This window comes from Barbus barbus, assembly GCF_936440315.1.
Source record: "Barbus barbus genome assembly, chromosome: 49".
NCBI lineage: Eukaryota > Metazoa > Chordata > Actinopteri > Cypriniformes > Cyprinidae > Barbus > Barbus barbus.
Genome location: NC_136727.1, coordinates 11,273,458 through 11,286,633, shown reverse-complemented (window position 1 = coordinate 11,286,633; position 13,176 = coordinate 11,273,458). Strand labels below are relative to the sequence as shown.

The window sequence follows — 13,176 nt, the reverse complement described above, 5'->3', positions numbered from 1 at the left end:
CTTGTACAGAGGTCGATTCTGCCACTGCAAGCTGCACTCTGTTGCATCTATATAAAGATCCACCCACATTCACAAGATAAAAGCGAGGTTTCACTTTCTGAAGACAGGTGCTGACCCTCCAGAGTGCAGGGTTTTCACCTGTGTTCAGCTCTGACAAATCACAAGTTGACCTACCTGTCTTAACAGGATTTCACCAACTGCTTTCGGTGACTAAGCTGCTCCACAACCCCAGTCACTACAAGCAATCTTAGGAATCTTGATGGCCAACTCCATTTATCTTAGGATGTCTTAGTGGTGAAGTTCAAATTCGCTCAAATTCGCCTAAACAGAACATTAAACTGAGGGCCATTATCTGTGATCACCCTATCTGCCTGGCTATGTTGAGCAAACTGAGTCTTGCAGCACTCGATGACTGTCTCTGCAGATAGTTTAGGAAGCAGTTCAATCTCCTAAAAATCTGAGAAGTGGAAAATAGTCTTTTTGCCGATGACTGAACAAGTCCATGCTGATAATTTGCCATGGCCAGCTGTGGATGTCATGAGATGGCATGGTTTCCTTCTGTTGATTGTGTGCAAATTCATTGCAAGTCAAACAGTTACTTACAAAGTGTTTTGATTTCTGCTTGCATACCAGACCAATACAACGTGTCACAAGTTTGATGATAACATGCGTCACCTTCTACATGGCTTTAATGTATGCATTTGAGCATATCTGCACATCTCTAACTTTCTGTCCCTGATACAAAATGCTATTTTACTCCCTTTTTTAAAGGGGTGGTTGACTTGTTTTTTTTCAAGGCTTGATTGTGTTTATGGGGTGCAGTCTGACATGTGTTAATGTGTGGGCTTTTAAAAAAAATAAAAATAAATAAATTTCACATGATTTACCTATCTGTTTTCCTGTTTTTATGAAGCCACTCCCTGAGAAATACGCAATGGGCTCAGATTGGTTGGCTGGTAACAACTCTTCCTCTTCTCTAAAGCAGCACATGGCCACGACCACTTTGTTGCATGTTCCCGGGGGCAGGGGTTATCAGGGTTTGTGACGTCACAAACCAGGAAAGTAACTTGTTGTAGTCCCTACGAGCCGTTTTTGTAGGCATTAAACTGCCATAAATTTAAAAGATGATATCTCCAGTTGCATTGAACTTTCAGCGTCGTAACTTTGCAGAGATTGTTTATGCTCAAACATCAACATTACACACCAACTAAAGCTAAAAAAAAAAAAAATCGCAATCAACCACCCCTTTAATCTTGATAAGGCCAGAATTATTGGATGATGTGTGGGGTTTTTTTTCTCTTTCTCATCAAGAATCGGCTAAAAACACATCTCTTCCATCTTTATTTGACCCTCTAACCCTAGCACTCTCTATTCTAATTCTATTCTTAAAAAAATAAAAATACTCACACTAGCTTTTCTTATCTTTTTGTATTCTATCTATTTGTTTTCTTTTTATTAATTATACAATTAACAAAAGCAAAAAAGGCCTCTAGCTCTAGCTTGCTCTATTCTTTTTCTATTCTATTATATATATATAAAAAAAACCTTGCTATGTGTACTGCTTTAAGCTAACTGAGGCTTGTTTTGCATATCATTGATCTTTTGTTGATTTTGATTGCTTCCATTGTACTCATTTGTAAGTCACTTTGGATAAAAGTGTCTGTTAAATTACTAAAGCTTCGTTCAGACTGTCAGCCCAAATCCGATTTTGTGCATATCTGGATGGAATCTGATTTGAATAACTGACTGTCCACCCTGTGTATCGCAACTGTTCATATCCGATTTGTGTGTCCATAAGCGCTCTTTCGTTTCACGGAATGTGCATTGGTTTCTATGGCAATGCCATTATTATGCCTAAGCTAAAAACAATAACAGCAATAAAGTTTGCAGTACAGATGTCGTCTTACGATATTGACAACATGTTGCCATCGCGCTGGATTAATTAATTAATTTGTCTTTTGAGGCAGCGGCAGAAACGCAGGAAGCTGGAATGTGTGGCTTTATGCTGTGCTGCCATCTCCCCTAAAGTATACTTTCAAGACTCAAAGAGGTACATGTACTAGAAGTATATTGTTTTTCTGCTTGACTTGCACTTCGCAATGACACAAGCTTGTTTCTGCAAATATGTTCAGCATGTTTTTTGCAAAAACGTTGTGCATGGTTATGCTTTACGTGGCGTGAGGACGTGAAAAAACTACACTAAATCTGATCTGACCGGTCAGACTGAAACGGATTTCTAGAAATGCGATTTGAATAGAATTCCAAACCACATATGAATGTAGCTCGAAACGGATTTGCACAAATCAAATTTCATGTAGTTCGTTGCTGTTCAGACTATCTAAATATGATCAATCGGATTTGCACAAACATCGGATTTGGGCTGACAGTCTGAACGAGGCTTAAATGTCATCAGGCCAACCTGCAAGGACCGTGCTTTTAAGGGCCTGTAGGGCATTGTCCCTTTCAGTATGATCCCTGATTTTCTCCAGCCTCTGATCCGTCACATTAAGGTATTCTTGGTTGATGAGTTGTACATATTCCAACACTTTCTGCGGATGACATATTGCATGCCGTTGGTTCCTTGCCTGTACAGTCAGCAGCTGCCCTACTTAACATTTCACTGAAGACCATTTTAGGCCCTAGCTTGTAGACAGCCTTGAGGTGTTTTGCTGAATATAGAAATCAAGGGTTTGTGGTCAGTCTCTGCTGAAATCTTTGGAAAGTGAAGACAATACTAAGACCATCTTTCTCGTTTTGAGTGTTATGTTTTTTTTCGGCGGGTGTCAGAGCTCTTGAAGCAAAGGCAACAGGCTGTCCTTCTTGCACAACGGCACCCAAGACCACTTTGGCTAGTGTCACTTTGTACTGTGACAGGCTTAGTAACATCATAATAGCACAACACAGGCATCGATGTGGCCTGTGTGGCATGAGCGTGGCTAAATAGTTAGCAAACCTGATGAGACGCTATACACCATTTGCATCCATAGAGTTGAGCATGTCCAAGATAGGGGTTGAACGACTTCTGATTTTTTAAAGTCGACTTTTATGTGATGAAAGTCGAGTCGAAGTCGACTAGTCGCTGATGATGACATCATTAATGAACAAATAAGTCTGGAGCTGTAACAAACACCTTGTGCACAGCTATGGCATATGACACAGCACTGCCCACATGGCTATTGCTCCTATAACAGCTTATTTTTTATCAGTTTTTTCGTCTTTGGTCGTTATATTTCTCACAGATTTCTGCTCGTTCTAAATCAGATACAGATAAGTAGCACAGGAAAGATTACATTCATATGAATGAATGAATGCATTAGTGCGAGCGATTGCGTATGTGAATTAATTCTACCTGGCAGCGTCTCTCTACTAGTAGTGAAGCTGTGGGATTTAGTTATTAAGAAATATATGCTTGAACTTTTCAGTTTCTAAGCTATTTTATTGAGAAATCACAGAACAGTGTTGACAATACATTTCTGCGCTGAATGATTCTGTGCACGTGATCTGCGCGTGATATATTGTACGCGCTACTGTCTGTAGTGTATGTGTGTGCGTTACAGTGCAGCAGCGCATTAGATTAGAACGGTGATTAACTTACCTGTACAATAAACTGTTTAAAACGTGCATTCTCTCGTTCAATTTTGACCATCCAGTAATATAATCACACATGTCTTGTGGAGCGCTTTCAGAGTATGAATTCATTTGTAATTTTAACTGTTTGGAAACGGAGCATAAATGTTAATTTCTTATCCTGTTGGGCCCTCTATAGCTAAAAGCGTTATTGTAGAGCACTGAAATCGACTAGTCGATTAGCCGGTGCAACCCCTAGTCCATGATAGCCCTTTCTTTCTCTGGGTCGGGCTTCATACCAGTAAATGAAAGAATATGACCATGGAAGTGCACTTCAGCGACCTTTAATTGCAATTATTTTAATATAAGTTGTGGTTTGACCTCTCTGCGATGCTCCAACAGGGCCTGAAGTTTGAAATCATGGTCATTCTTAGCTTGCTGGTCCATGCTTGCTGGTCCACCACATCCATCAACACAAATATAATCTCCAATGGGGTCAATTACCTTTAGACCTGGTAACAGTTCATGCTTTTTCTGTTCATACATCTTTAGCCACTGTATTTGTCAAATAATTGTGAAACAAAAATATTTCCCTCTTACTGTATGTGCACTGTGCTGAATGAAACTTCACAGACAAATTCTGGGGACACCCAATACCAATACTACATATTGTAAAAAGGGGCATAATAAGTGCCCTTTAAATCTGTCACAGGGGTGGTTAGATTTATTCATGCACATTAAAAATATTTATTAAAAGCTTCTTTCTTTTCACATTCTTATTTACAGCATTATCATAATAGGCTGTATATTAGCTTGGGAGAAAACAAGTAGTTGAAATCAGACATTGAGCACCCTTGTATAGACAAAAAGGCATGATCCTCGTTTAGTAACACCTATGCGAATATTCGACTGTGAGATTGGTAGTCGAATCAGGCTCATCCTATTAAAGCGTTGAATCTTCAACTATTCGGGGTCACCCCTAATGTGTGTATATATATATATATATATATATATATATATATATATATATATATATATATAATATATATATTTTTTTTTTTTCACCAAGCGTAACAGTAATAGACAATGGATGTTTTTGCCCACAAAATTTAACTGACATGACCGCTCCTTTACCAACTGTAGCTGTTTTCACATTCAATGACCCAGTTAAAAATGCGTATTAATGTCTTTGCATTATGTTACAAAATACCAAACAAAGTGGCTGTCGTGCTTGCTTGCCTATTTTGGTTATTTATTTGAGCACAAAAACACTTTATTACACAAAATTATTTAAAAGAGGCTTGTTAAATTTTCAGTTATAATATTATAGATGTACTGTCCAAAAGAAAGACAAATATGTTTGGACATATTAGGCCAAGTGTCATAGCAAATGCTACTTGGTGTGATATTTTGCATCTAATGCAATGACATTCAAACACATTTTATGAACACTGTAGAAAGAAGAGCATTGATAAGTTTAGACATTTCACTTAAGTTTCCACGCTGACATTCGTGTTTATCATTATCAAGAATTTGGCTTCTACACTACTATACTATGGCGGATATAATTTTAGTTACTTGAATTCTTATCAGTAGACTACTATTATTTTATAGGGCTGCAATAATAAGCACCACTTACAATTGATGTGTGACACACAGTTTGTTTATTGAACATTTAAACAAATACTTAATTCTGTTTTATTGCAAAAAACACTCAACATTTGCAATAATGGAGCAGATCCATGGTTTATATGCAGAAATCTTTATATAAACTTCAGGTCGTTCACGACTATTGCAGATTTTTGGGTCACCAAAGGAAGTGATACCGACTGCAGTGTCTTCACAAACCAAAGGACCTCCTCCATCCTCCTGTGAAGAAACACAGATCAACACATGACTGAAATATTTTCAGGCTTTCCTGTAGCTCAAGTAGTAGAGCATGGCGCTAGCAAAGCCAAGGTCATGGGTTTGATCCCCAGGGAAAGCAAGAGCTGATAAAATGTAAAAACTGTAACTTGAATGCAATGTAAGTCGCCTGCTAAATGCATCAATGTAAATGATACAGTACTTCTCACTAATGATGGTCTCAAATTGATATTGTTTTTACATACATTACAGCTTCCTCCATGGCCGTAGACACACATCATCTGTGAGGCTGAGAAGTTGTCTTTCCATTTATCTTTGCATTCTGCGTTTTTCATGATCTTCACATCTGCTTCCATGAGACGATAACTCTTTTTCCCTTTAAAACTCAGTCTTCCCCAGCCAGCAACATGGCAAACAGAATCAGCTTCAATGTCTTTCTTTGATTTTATGGAAATCATCATTACATTCTTATTTTGTTCGACTTCTTTCTCTAGCTGTAATACAAAAAACATTATCATCATTAAAAGACCGTGACTAATCGTTTAATAAGTCATATGAACTACTGTTACCCTCAAAAGCATAATGTCGTTCTGCAAAGTGTGAATGTTGAAGTCTGGGTGCATGTGGTAGGACTTCACACCAATGCGGACAGGCCCTTCATTGTGTCTTAGGTCATGTGCACCAACCACAGCTGTTAGCGTCTCATTTCTGTGTAAGAAAGTCTCATTAGTATAATTAACAATACCATCATTATACAAGTCTTGTAATTATGATATTATGATTTTAATTCATAATTGCATTTCAGACTAAATTGAAGTCTTACTTCCAGCAGTGTGCAGCGGTCATAACAAATCTATCAGAAATGAGGAATCCACCACAGATATGTCGCCAGTTCCTCTGAAGAGAAACCATGAAAGGTCTGGAGTGGGGTTTTGCTTCTGTGCCGTTCACTATACCAACATCCACATGAACTGAAAGAGAGAGACTGCTGTCAGTCAGCTTATTCAGCAGATACCAATTAATATAATATTCTGTTATATAGTCAGTCTCACCAGTGAAGGTCAGATGTGGCAACAGAGAGACCAGCAGGAGCAGAGAGATGATGGTCATCATGAAGACAATCAGTGAGCTCTTACTAACAAACACTATATAAATTCAAGGATGGGCGGAGACATTGAGCAGCCTGTAAGCCTTTGTTTCTCAGCTTGTATTGTCAGTAACACTGATAGTAAGAAGATATTATTTGTGTTACTTGTCATCTACATCAACTTTCATATAAAACCACAAAAAAGAGATGCATGCATGTATGTAGCATTTGCTGGCATATGAAAATGGCTTTTTGTATTGATTTGTTTAATTTGGAAATTAATTGTCAATTTCAAAAAAAGTATTTTTTATGCTCAAAATTCTGCTGTTGACTCAGCTCAACTTAAACCAAACCCAAACCCTGAACCTGCAATATTCCTTTAATTATAGATCATATACAATATCTCACAGAAACGATGACACCCCTCACATGTTTGTAAATATTTTATTATATATTTTCATGTGACAACACTGAAGTAATGACTCTTTGCTACAATGTAAAGTACTGAGTGTACAGCTTGTGTAACTCAACACAGCCATTAATGTCTAAACCGCTGGCCACAAAGTGAGTACACCCCTAAGTGAAAATGTCCAAATTGAGCCCAAAGTGTCAATATTTTGTGTGGCCACCATTATTTTCCAGCACTGCCTTAACCCTCTTGGGCATTGAGTTCACCAGAGCTTAACAGGTTGCCTCTGGAGTCCTCTTCCACTCCTCCATGACGACATCACGGAGCTGGTGGATGTTAGAGACCTTGCGCTCCTCCACCTTCCGTTTGAGGATGCCCCACAGATGCTCAATAGGATTTAGTCTATCACCTTTACCCTCAGCTTCTTTAGCAAGGCAGTGGTCGTCTTGGAGGTGTGTTTGGGGTTGTTTTCATGTTGGAATACTGCCCTGCAGCCCAGTCTCCGAAGGGAGGGGATCATGCTCTGCTTCAGTATGTCACAGTACATGTTGGCATTCATGGTTCACTCAATGAACTGTAGCTCCCCAGTGCCGGCAGCACTCATGCAGCGCCAGACCATGACACTCCCACCACCATGCTTGACTGTAGGCCATGCTTTACAGTAGTTCCAGTAATCCATGTCCTTAGTCTGCTTGTCTTCAGCAAACTGTTTGGGCTTTCTTGTGCATCATCTTTAGAAGAGAATTCCTTCTGGACAACAGCCATGCAGACCAATTGTATGCAGTGTGCGGCGTATGGTTTGAGCACTGACAAGCTGACCCCCTCACCCCTTCAACCTCTGCAGCAATGCTGGCAGCACTCATACATCTATTTCCCAAACACAACCTCTGGATATGATGCAGAGCACATGCACTCAACTTCTTTGGTCGACCATGGCGAGGCCTGTTCTGAGTGGAACTTGTCCTGTTAAACCGCTGTATGGTCTTGGCCACCGTGCTGCAACTCGGTTTCAAGGTTTTGGCAATCTTCTTATAACCTACACCATCTTTATGTAGAGCAACAATTCTTTTTTTTAGATCCTCAGAGAGTTATTTGCCATGAGGTGCCATGTTGAACTTCCAGTGGCCAGTATGAGAGAGTGAGAGCGATAACACCAAATGTAACACACCTGCTCCCCATTCACACCTGAGACCTTGTAACACTAACGAGTCACATGACACCGAGGGGAGAAAATGGCTAATTGGGCCCAACTGGGACATTTTCACTTGGGGGTGTACTCACTTTTGTGGCCAGTGGTTTTGACAATAATGGCTGTGTGTTGAGTTATTTGGAGGGGACAGCAAATTTAGACTGTTATACAAGCTGTACACTCACTACTTTACATTGTAGCAAAGTGTAATTTCTTCAGTGTTGTCACATGCTTGCTATTTACATTTAGCATGCAAGTATATAACTATCGTCAACATACATCTGACAATGCACAACTATCAGGCAGGACATTAATATACAAACTGAATAACAAAGGAACCTGTACTAAACCTTGAGGTACACCAACTGAATTAGTTCACCACACCACATTCAAGGACAGGCCCGCTGCTTGGTCCTTCTCCAGAGTCTGTCGTAGGTGTTCCAAGTGGTCTACCCAGGTGTTGCTGTAGATCACTACATCGTCCTAGTATGCCACAGACCACACTTCACAGCCCTGGAAAACTCAATCCATGAGTCACTGAAAGGTAGAAGATGCACTGTGCAGCCCAAAGGGCAAGACCATAAACTGAAACAGTCCTACCGATGTCCTGAATGCAGTGTAGGGTTTGGAGTTCAGATCAAGGGTCACTTGCAGGTGCAAGGTGGTGATGTACTGGCCCGTCCTATCTGCTCCAGCAGATCGTCTGTTCTCAGCATAGGATAGGCATCAAACTTTGACTGGGCATTAAGCTTGCTGAAGCCAACACAAACACGTAAAACTCCATCCTTTTTTGGGATGATGTCGAGGGTGCTATTCCATTCACTGTTTGAGGCCTGTATTACTCCCAACTGCTTCATTGTCTCAATTTCCTCCTTCAAAGGCTTTACAATTTTTTTTTCAGATATTTGTTAAGGTTGCTGTTGTGAGGGCGTTGTGTCTGTAAGGTGAGTGGTGTGGTGTATCTGTTCTGTCCATCCAGGCCCATTGGAAACGGTCCAGGCGGTCTTGCATCTCAGACCTTTGGGGTTCATTCATATAGTCCAATTTTACCATTGCAGGTTGTCTCTGGGGTCTCACCTCTGGAGTGGACTCATCCTCTTCCTCATCATCCACCTTCCTTATCATCAGTGGCATCTCTGGGTGCTTCTTTACATTTTTTCAGCAGGTTTACATGGTACTTCTGGTGAGATTTCCTCTAATCAGGGTGGTGTAATCATAGGTCACTGGTTCCATCTTCTTACCACGGCAAATGGTCCTTGCCACTTGGCTAACAACTTATTTGTGGAGGTGGGTAAAAGTAGTACCCCCTGGTGTCCTGGCTGCAGCTGACAAACTCTTGCCTGTTGATCATACCATCTCTTCTGTACTACTTGTGCCTGCTGTAGATTTTCACTCACTTGTTTTCTGTAGCAATTGAGCCAGTCTCTCCAAGATGAAATTAACGATGCTCTTCTCCTCCATATTAGCTGCCGGCACCATCCAGGTTTTCTTCAGCAGGGCCAATGGGCCTTGAACTTGCTATACATACAGAAGCTCAAAGGGGGATAAACCGGTCGAGGCTTGAGGTACTTCCCTGTATGCAAACAGGACAAAAGGTAGCCACTTATCCCAGTCAATTCCTGTAGGTGTGATGAACTTCAGTAGCATGGTCTTCACCGTTTGGTTGAATCTCTCCACAAATCCATCAGTTTGAGGGTGGTATGGACTGGTTCTCACAGTGTCTTCATGAGCTGGAAGGTGAAGTTCCTCCCCTGATCCATCAGGACCTTATCTGGGATGCCTACTATGGAGAATAGCTGGATGAGGCCATCTATGACTTTTGACATGGTAATAGTATGAAGTAGGAAAGCTTCCAATTATCCTGTCGTGTAGTCACAGATGACACAGATGGGGCACACCAAAATCCAGTCAGCTTGGACTTTCTTACTGGGCAAATAAGTTTTTGACTAGTAACAGCTTTGAGCCCTTATGAACCCTCAATAACCTCTTGCGGTTGGTGACTCAGTTCAGACCCACTCCCACTAGTATGTTTTGTGTAGTATGTTTTGTGTAACATGATTTACCTCAGAGTGGTTGAGAGCGAGGAATAGTTTGGTGAGCATTTATGTCCTGCTGGGCTAATTTTACTGCTGCCAGACCTGATGCAGGCTCATGCTCATTAACCCAGGTATGACTATCGTAGGGGAACACTCAAAGTAACTGTTCCAAGATACTGATATCTCCCAGCCTCCTCCTTGGTATGTCTCACTCAGTGCTGTTAGAGATTACACAGACGAGCAGCGTTCTGTATGAGCTGCAGCTGTCTAATGGTCTTCTCGGAAAGGCCGGTGAGGAAACCATTACAATTGTCCACCCTGCTGGTGGTAAAGGCATGAACAAGTTTCTCCAAATCTTGACTGGAAACAAAACATCTAATTCTTGCAATTCTTCTAAGTTTTTGAGATGATAGTATGCTGATTTAGTTACTGCTTTGACATGACTACTGAAACTAAGGTCAGACTCCAGAATCACACCAAGATTCTTGACATGATATTTAGTCGTTTGACCCCTAGATTCAAGGTATGCATTCACCTTGACAACCCCTAAAGGGAATAAATACGAGATGGGAGGAAAAAATATATTTCAATGTTTTCTCTCACAATTATATCGATGGGTAATTAAACTGTACATAAATTGCAGGCATGACGGAGCCGCTATTAATATGTGGGGCATTGAAACCGCTTTTGAATGCACGCTGGCTGGCTACTTTCACTTTCAAGATTCGCGATCGCACATACTCTGTGTATACTGCGGAGCGGCAGTACTTACCACACATTTTACAAGATTAGATGTTTGTCAGTGGTGCTTAGGATCTGCAAAACATTCGCCATCGTCCTATCAGTCATCTCTCCTTATTCTGTTTATGTGGTAAGTGACATTTTATGTACTGTTATGTAACAGGCAAACGGCTAACCATGTCCCTTTAGCGGCTCTTTAGAACGCATTGTAAATTTTCTGTGCCTTTCCAAATACGTATTCACTATTTGGGCACATCCCTAATATTAGGTGTGTTCGACTTGAAGCGTCATGGCTCAGACCGATCAGTGTTTGTACATCAAAGTACCTCAAGAGCATTTTGAAAGCATAAGGAGCTGTCTGTATGGTACTTTGATGTCATACACCAATCGGTCTGCACATGCAAACAAAGCCAAAACCTATATATTTTAGGCAATATAGAATTCCTGGCCAGGACGCGTCCGGGAAAAATGGCACTTATGGTCACCCTACCTGACCAAGTTTTCCAGTCTCTTTAGAAGTATGATATGATCAACAGTGTCAAATGCAGCACTGAAATCTAGTAGTACCAGCACTGATATTTTGCCAGAATCCAAATTTAAGTGAATATAATTTATTATCTTTATGAGCTGGTGCGGTCAGAAACCAGATTGAAAATTGTCCAGGTATCCATTTGAGTTTAAGTAGTTCTTAAGATGATAAAAAACTAACATTTCAATAATCTTGCCTATAAAAGGAAGATTTGATATCGGTCTATAGTTGCTCAATATGCTGTTATCAAGATTGCTCTTTCTCAGAAGGGGCTTAACAACTGCAGTTTTCAGGGAGTTTGGAAAGGCCCCAGAAAGACCACCACTTCTAAGCGATCTGCTTATAAACAGTTAAGCACACTTTTGAAAAGATGTGGGAAGTGTGTCAAGATAGCAGGTTGACGATTTAAGGTGCTGTACTATTTCTTCCAAAAATGTTGGTATCAATTGCTTCAAAAACAGATATAGTAAATTATGTTTGAATTTGCAGTCGAATCTGTTTGACCTCTGCATAACTTGAGGATGTGCTAATTGCCTTTGTGATATTATTGATTTTCTCAGAAAATGAGGACCCTTGAGCAAGGCACCAAACCCCTAACTGCTCCCCGGGCGCCGCAGCATTGGCTGCCCACTGCTCCGGGTGTATGTTGCAGAGCACAAATTCCAAGTATGGGTCACCATACTTGGCCACACACCACTTCCCTTCCCTTCCCTCCCCTCAGCACTCGGCCCGGCTCCTATGGCCAGAGCCATATAGCCCCCCCCCCCCCCCCCAAAAAAAAAAATTCCTTGGGGGAAATCTTGGGTTCCCTGCCTGGAACTGGCTCTGGGCTTGACGCGGGGCCAGACGTGGAAACAGCAGCCCTCTCTGGACTGGACTGGACTTGGGAACAAGAGCCCACTCAGGACCAGACGTAGGAGCAGGAGCCCTCTCCGGGCCGGATGTTAAGATGTTGGAGCTTCGGAGAACTCAGAAGCGAGGGTGGTACTGAGGGAGCGGGCTCATTGGAACCGTATGTGGTGGGAGCTGGCTTGTGGTGAGCTGGAGCATCCACATGCTTCCGGATGGGAGGAGGAGGATGATCCTTCACATCAATATAATTTTATCAGTATAAAAAAAAAATCCTGCAGAAATCGTCAGGAATCGAAACAAATGATCATCTTTTAGTCCCATCCAGGAGCACGCATTAATCATGGAATCGGTCCATCTCACCAGATGTATCACGCTCAGGAACTCCACATACTGCTCCAAAGGTTGTTCCTCCTGCTGGAAATCGATGAGAGTCCTTAGCCCAGTTCATCTTTTTAGCGGTCCGGTGTTCTGTCACTACGCAGCTGTGCAGGAGCGAAGGAGCACGGAGGCGTAGGAGAATTCTCAAACAATAGTCTTTACAATTCCAAAACAGGGAAACACAGGGCAGGCAGGAGACACATTGACGTATAACACTGGACAAGGAAACACAGGGCAGACAACACTTTAAATAATTAAATAAAAGAGGGAATAATGAGACACACCTGAGACAAATTAAACACTAGGAACAGGAAGAACCAAATATGGGCACAATGAAACATCAGGGAGAAACTAGGACATGGAGAGCACATTGGGAGCAAAACAACAACCAAAACGGGTCCATAACCCTGACAATATTGTGAATAATAGTTTGTATATATTTACTTACTTATTTATTGGTACTTTGATTTTGGACTGAGCATTTATGTAAATAATCTGACTACTGGATTGCTTTTAACTTTA

The 13,176-nt window shown here is 41.2% G+C and overlaps 1 protein-coding gene across 1 annotated transcript; it reads right to left on the bottom strand.

The window, feature by feature from the left end:
* Window positions 1-5,213: 5,213 nt before the first annotated feature.
* Window positions 5,214-6,553, bottom strand: LOC306867317 (granzyme-like protein 1). The gene is made up of 5 exons (XM_079412918.1): window positions 6,486-6,553; window positions 6,257-6,404; window positions 6,003-6,141; window positions 5,679-5,927; window positions 5,214-5,436 (listed from the first exon to the last, which is right to left on the bottom strand). The coding sequence occupies exons 1-5, from the start codon at window positions 6,544-6,546 to the stop codon at window positions 5,266-5,268; spliced, it is 768 nt and encodes a 255-aa protein (XP_079269044.1). The 5' UTR covers window positions 6,547-6,553; the 3' UTR covers window positions 5,214-5,265.
* Between the last annotated feature and the right edge of the window lie 6,623 nt (window positions 6,554-13,176).